General features: G+C 41.1%; 1 protein-coding gene across 1 annotated transcript; it reads left to right on the top strand.

The window, feature by feature from the left end:
- Positions 1 to 858: 858 nt before the first annotated feature.
- On the top strand, positions 859 to 1,848 carry LOC140522637 (taste receptor type 2 member 7-like). Its single transcript, XM_072637981.1, has one exon. It carries the CDS (start codon positions 859 to 861, stop codon positions 1,846 to 1,848), a length of 990 nt encoding a protein of 329 aa, XP_072494082.1.
- Positions 1,849 to 7,047: the final 5,199 nt, after the last annotated feature.

The following is a 7,047-nucleotide window of genomic DNA, read 5'->3' as shown; positions in this document are numbered from 1 at the left end:
GCTTCCCTGTCAGATGCCATGGCTATATAGTTATAGTATAACTGGCACGATATACTGCTTTGTCTGAGTAACCATGAAAACTGGAGAAAAGTATTTCTTTTGAGGTTAGACTACATACAGTAGTGGCCTATTATATTGCAATTAATGTATAATTTTCAAAACTTAAAGTGACTTACCAGAAATATAATGCCTGACTGATTTTGTAAATAATTAATGACAACATCAATGTTCATTATGGTGGGAAATGATGGAGGTGAATTAAAATCTCTATGTTTAGGACTTTATTGTATTCCCCGTGTTATACATCATTGGGTGTTCATCTTGCACAGGTCATTTGTTTGAATACAAAATAGACTGAGACACAAAGAGGCAAATGTTGAAAAATGATCTCTCCCTATTTGCATCTTAACATAGGACTCTAATCCTTCCCAGGAGCACCTCTCAAGAGGAAAGAAAAAGGACACTGAGAATGTCTTGACTGGGCATATTTAGTTAAGCTGTTGGGAAGGCACGGAGGAAATTGTAATGAAGATCTTCCATCAGAGGACTAGACATTTTCTTGCCAGAGAAATAAACTTTATTGAATACAAAAAAGAAAATTATTGCATCACCGAGTATTAGAAAGACAGATCATTCCGTACCCCTTTTGGCTGGAAATTAACTCAACATCATCAGCAACAAAAGTATTTTAAATATATATATACATACATACATACATACATATATATATGTATATATATATATACATATATATATATATACAGAGAGAGAGAGAGAGAGAGAGAGAGAGAGAGAGAGAGAGAGAGAGAGAGAGAGAGAGAGAGATGAAACTTCTGAAATGATCTCCTTTCTGCTGACATGCTAAGTAGTGGAGAGAAAATCTTTGTAGCTCTGGCAGCTGGGGAATTTCTGTTGGGCATTCTGGTAAATGGATTCATAGCTCTGGTGAACTGCACTGAACTGGTTAAGAACAAGAAACTGCCACCAAGTGAATTCATACTCATCAGCTTGGCCATCTCCAAAATTGGACTGTTGTGTGCATTAGTATGGAATAGCTATTTAATTGTAATCCCTACTGATAAACCCATCAAAGTAAGGAAAATCGATATCATCTTGGGACTGGCTCAGAGTTCAGATGTTTGGTCTACGACTGTACTCAGCATCTTCTACTTCCTGAAGATTGCCAACTTTTCTAATCCCTTATTCCTCTGGTTGAAATGGAGGATCGACAGGATGGTCTTCCTGCTTCTTTGGGGGCCCTTGATGATCTATTTTTCCACATGTTTTCCAATGATGGAGACAGTGTATTATTATCATGGCAGTCTCTTTGGTAGAGAAAAGGAGAGAAATGTGTCTCAGGATGTCCAAGTGAATAAAAGTATGGTCCTCATGTTCCAGGTTCTGGGTGGCCTTATGAGTCTTATTCCTTTGGCTCTATCTACAATCTCCTTCTCACTACTCATTCTCTCCCTTTGGAGGCACACCCATCAGATGCGACTCAATGCCACAGGTTTCAGAGACCCAAGCACAGAAGCCCATGTTCGAGCCATGAAAGCTGTGTCTTTCTTCCTCATACTCTTTTTCTTGTACTATATTTGTATTTTTATCAATTTCTGCAGCAGCTCAGGGGAAAATAATAAGCTACCTTCCATGCTGAGTATGTCAATTATATTGCTCTATCCCTTTGGTCACTCGGTAATCTTGATTCTGTGGAATAGCAAGCTGAGAAAGGCTGCCCTGAGGGTATCAGGGTTGATAAGGTGCTGCCTGAGAGGAAGTTATCTACACGTCCTTTGGATACCTCTGAAGATCATCTGGCACTTTCTAGGGCCAAAGAAGTCAGTATAGAGTCCCTAAAGAACTTCATCAAGCTCGTTCATTCTTGGCAAGACCACTGAACTCTGATTCAACCTAGACTCGGAGTCAGGGAGATTTTGGTGAAACACCCAACTTTGGCACTTACTGCCTGCATGGTCACAGGCAGCTCCCTTAATTTCCGCAAGAATAGGAATCCTCATCTTGGGAACAGTGACAAAATGATGATGATGATATCGACGATGACGACGATGATGACAGTGGTGGTGGTGGTGTAGTGGTGGTGATGGTGAACCCAAACAAAACCTCAGACCCTGTGTTCTAATTCAAAATGCAATATTTCAGACCTGGGCTGCTGATAGGTGAAAGAATGAATATCAAAACTAGATCAAATCAGGTCCAGCACACAAAGTTCAGCCCAGTACAGACATCATCACGACATACTTCTATATGTGTTCCCCTCTCCCCTTACCCTCTTTCTGCTTCTTGTTCAGGAATCATGATCTAGTCAACACTAGCACTCTAATGTTCCTGGGAATGACATATCAATCGGTTACCCTATGATGCTAACCCTGTAGCTTCTTTGACAAAAACACACTTGTCTGGAGGTACTCCCCTATGTATTCTTTCACTTATGATAACGTAAGCTCCTTGTGGGAAAGGACTGTCTCGACTATAAGGTTTGTATATCTTATGCTTCTCAGAGTTCCTGACACATATTATTTTTTTCCATTTTTTAATGAAATTTCATTTTATTTTCAGATCTACATTGTCTCCTTCCCACACAGCCATATGCCCCTCCAATTAAGAAAGCAAGAAAAACCAAACTCCTATTATAAACATATGTAGTTAAGCAAAATAAATTTCTAGATTAGCCAGGTTAAAAAAGCATATCTAATTCTTTTTCCTGAATCCTTCATGTCTTGATCAGATAGTAGGCAGCATATTCATTGAGTCTTCAGAATTCTGGTTGGTCATTGTGTTGTTCAGACTTTCTATGTCTTTCGGAGTTGTTTATCTTTATAATATTGCCATTATTAAAAATACTCTGAATAAATAATTTTGCATTCTTTCTTTCACTCATTAGTACATTTAAAGCAACTTTGAAGTTGATGCTACACAGGAAGTCTACCTTCCCTGGAAAGAAGGTGATATTCTGGTGGAATCATACGTAGTGAATTCCAAGTCCCTCATGCTTATCACTAGACTTTGGATTCTGGAACATGGTCCATGAACTTCTCCCCCAAGCCATGTAAATGCATGCCTGCCACAAGTCAACATCAACTGCCATTTAGGTGGGGATAAGGTGGGTGTGTTCTTCCTCACAACCCTACTACATTCTGGAGAAAAGAAGTGAGGCAGAGGAAGCTTTGATAAGGGAGAGAGGGCAAAAAATGGGTGGTTATTTCTCAGACCTTATTTTCACATAATATGGAAGCAGCAATAGCAGCACTACGGTATGGGATTTTGATCCCTTGAGTCTCAGGCTACCATATTGAATTCCTTGGGTGTGGTAAGTAAAGCACCAATATACACATTTCAGGAGGAAGGGCTCTAAGATGGCTCAGACGGCTCTAAGAGCTCCAAGTATGCAACCTCATGCTGTTGATTGGAGCACTCATCAAACTGATCAAGTTACCAGACGCCAAGTATTTTTCACCTCTTCACGAAGTGAAATTGACATAAAAGTTACTATTATTTTTCTACTTCTGGTTTCCACTATCTAGAATGGACACATATTTTTGTCACTGATGTTCTGTGTAGTTAGGCACCATAAGGGAAAAATGGTTGAAGGAGAGGGCTAAAAGACAGTAAGAGGTCACTTGGGTGTCATGAACCAAGAAGAGTTTGGAAAAGTGAGAAATTCTTGAGGAATTCTCTTTTCTTCTACCAGTGTTTCAGACAGGATCATTCACTTGACCAAAGACATCGGTTATCAGTAAAATCAGGACAAACATCATTCTCAAATGTCCCTAGAATTCTGTTCTGAGATTCAAGAAGGCCAAGAAAATTTGGTGCTCAGAGATTGACAGAGGGTAGTGGTCCTAGCCCTGGAAGGCAGAGATTAATTCAGAAACCCAGAAGACCCAGAAGAAGTCAGAGAATAATCAGAAGTGAAAGGGAAAACATAGAAAAATGAAATAGATGAAGAGTTTGTGATACAACAGTATGAGGGACAGTTAGGTGGTGCAGTAGATAAAGCATGGGCCTGGAGTCAGGAAGACCTGAGGTCAGTTCTGGGCCTCAGAAAATGATTTCATGTTCCTGGCCAAGTAAGTGAGCCCTGTTTACCTAAGTTTCTTTCTCCGTAAAATGATCTGGAGAAGGAAATGGCAAAAATACTAGTATCTTTCCCAAGAACCCTAAATGGGGTCAGAAAGAGGCACCATTGAAAGGAATAGACAACAACAGGGATACAAATCATGGGCTTGAGAGAGACACAAGGTAATGGTAATGGAGAACTCCAATTACCAAATGTTTCCTGAAGCTCACCTTCTGCTCATTTCAGCCTTTAAAAGACAGAAGAACCAATAAAGTAACATTGTTTGCTGGATCAAATTCTCACTAATAGAGAGGAATTGACTTCTGTTGTAAAAACTATGGGAACCTTGTGGAGCAGTCACCCTTCCATCATAAAATTTGTAATTGAGAAGAAAATGAAATTTGGTTAGGCACCCTAGATTTTAGGACGACAGAGTTCAAAGGATTCAGAGGAAAGATAGATCACATGGATTTAATACTTCAAGGGAAGGTAGCCCGGGAGGGTTTGATGGTGCTCAAGAATTGAATTTAGCAAAAAAGAAAGAGAAATAGTTCCTGGAAGGAGGAAAAATGAGATTTCTTTGAAAAGAATAATATGGATGCACAGGAAATTCCATTCCCCTCCTACCTTTCCAGTCTTACAGCTTATTCTTCAGAAAGGACTTCTCAATCCAATGTGGCTGAACTCCTGGCTTTTCCATGAACAAGACTTCCCATCTCCCATCTCTGAGCATTTTCTCTGATTGACCCCTATTCTTGGAAGATTCTCCTTTCTCCACTCTGACTACTCACCTCCCTTCTTTTCTTCAGTTCCACCTTCTACAGGAAACCTTCCCAACCTTTCCTAATTCCAGTGCCTTCTCTCTTTTAATAACTTTCTATATTTCTTCTACGTAGCTTTCTTTGTATATAGTTGTTTGCATACACCTCCCCCTCTTTTTATTGTATGCTACTTGAGGGCAGGGACAATATTTTGCCATGTTTGGTAGTTAGCACAGTCCCTGGTACATAATTAGTGTTTAATAAGTATTTATTTATTGAACTTTTTTAAAAGAAAAAGATATGAAAGCAAGTTCAGATAGTACAGACTATGAATATACCACAGTCCTACCAAAAAACAAGTGAAGGGGGGGAGGATCCAAGATGGTGGAGTAGAAAGACACACATATGCTAGCTTCGAACCCACAGCCCATAAAATATCTGTAAAGAAGAACTCCCCAAAAATTCTGGAGCAGCAAAAGCCACAGAACAACGGAGAGGATGAGATTTCTGTTCCAGAGAGACCTGAAAACCTGACTCAAAAGGTCTATCGCACACCCGGACGCAGAGCAGAGCTCAGCCCTGCCTTGGCTGCGCAGCACTGAGAGGAGCAGATCCGAGCAGGGGTCAGGGATGGGATCTCCAGCGGGCCGAGTGGGTCCCTCCACCCACAGGTGACAAGGGTCAGTGAGAGGGTCTCTTTGGCTGGTCGAGAGGGGAGTGGGGTGTCCCCATAACTCAGGCTCCCTCGGGAGGCAGCAGCAGAGGCGGTAGCAGGCCAGGGCTCCCAGAGCAGACAGGAGCTTGGATCCATTGTTGAAGGTCTCTGCATAAACCCCCTGAGGGAACTGAGCCCCGCATGGTGGCCCTGCCCCCACCTGAGCATCTGAACTTAATTTCACACTGAATAGCAGCCCCGCCCCCACCCAAAGCCCTGAGGCTGGGAAGCATCATTTGAATCTCACACCCCAAGTGCTGGCTGGGTGGATCTGGAGGCGTGGTGGGTGTGGAAAAACGACTCAGAAGTCAAGTCACTGGCTGGGAAAATGCCCAGAAAAGGGGAAAAAAAATAAGACTACAGAAGGTTACTTTCTTGGTGAACAGATAATTCCTCCCTTCCTTTCGGATGAGGAAGAACAATTCTTACCATCAGGGAAAGACACAGAAGTCAAGGCTTGTGTATCCCACACATCCAAAATAAATATACCGTGGGCTCAGGCCATGGAAGAGCTCAAAAAATATGTGAAGAATACTGAAGCCCAGAACAAGCAGACGCTGGGGAGGGAAGTTAAATACAAATATTTTTTTTTTGTCATCTAAATTGGGCAAAAAGGGAGAATCAAAGAAGCCATAAGACTTTGGCTTGGAGTTGGAGTGAATCTCAAGGATAAGTAACAACAGAGAAAAGGCGAACTGCTTAGAGCCATGGGGGGTGGGTGCAAAGAAGCTCATATTGGATTAATATTGGGGAAGAGGTCTTACCAGTGACAGTAGGAATACTTGGAAAGCTATGGGTGCTGATGCTGAACTGTCTCTCAATGGATCCTAGATAGATGACCTAAGGGTCAGATTGAATTGGGATTCTTTGAGACATAAAGATTAAATGAAAAGGTTGTTTAAGTCCCTTCCATCTATGAAACACTGTGCTTTTGTGTTAATGCGGGAGGTAAACTGACCTTGGAATGCTTCTACCTATCCTTTGTGGGATTTGCTAACATTGCAAAATTCCGGGATCATCAGTCAAATAAAGGTAAAGGCAAAATTCAAGGCATTTCAATCAGAAGATACAAAGGATTGATAGATTTTCATTCCGTGGTTTGCCTGTTCTTCCTCAGACTAATTTATATTCATGCAACACAGACTCTAGCCACAATCTAGCCACAATGCAGCGAAAGAAGGCAGAAGTGAAAAATAGAAATGAACCTTTAATCCATTCATTGCCAGCAGCAGCATCTTCCATCAGGATGTGTCCTCACACAAGAGAGGTAAAAGAGTCATGATGGGAGAGCAGGGGTCAGATACACATGAGTGTCTATATCATGATGGACAGTCAGCAAATATTTGAATAAAGATGACAAAAAAGGGAAATACCAAATGTTGTAGTACTTTTGCAATCATTTCAAACTCTTCATGACTTCATTTGATGTTTTCTTAGCACAGAGTGGTTTGCCATTTTCTTCTCCAGCTCATTTATTTATTAAATGATTAATT

This window comes from Notamacropus eugenii, chromosome 2 (assembly GCF_028372415.1).
Source record: "Notamacropus eugenii isolate mMacEug1 chromosome 2, mMacEug1.pri_v2, whole genome shotgun sequence".
In the NCBI taxonomy this organism is placed as follows: Eukaryota; Metazoa; Chordata; class Mammalia; order Diprotodontia; family Macropodidae; genus Notamacropus; species Notamacropus eugenii.
Note: the sequence above shows the minus strand (reverse complement) of the source record. Positions and strands in the feature narration are given on the sequence as shown.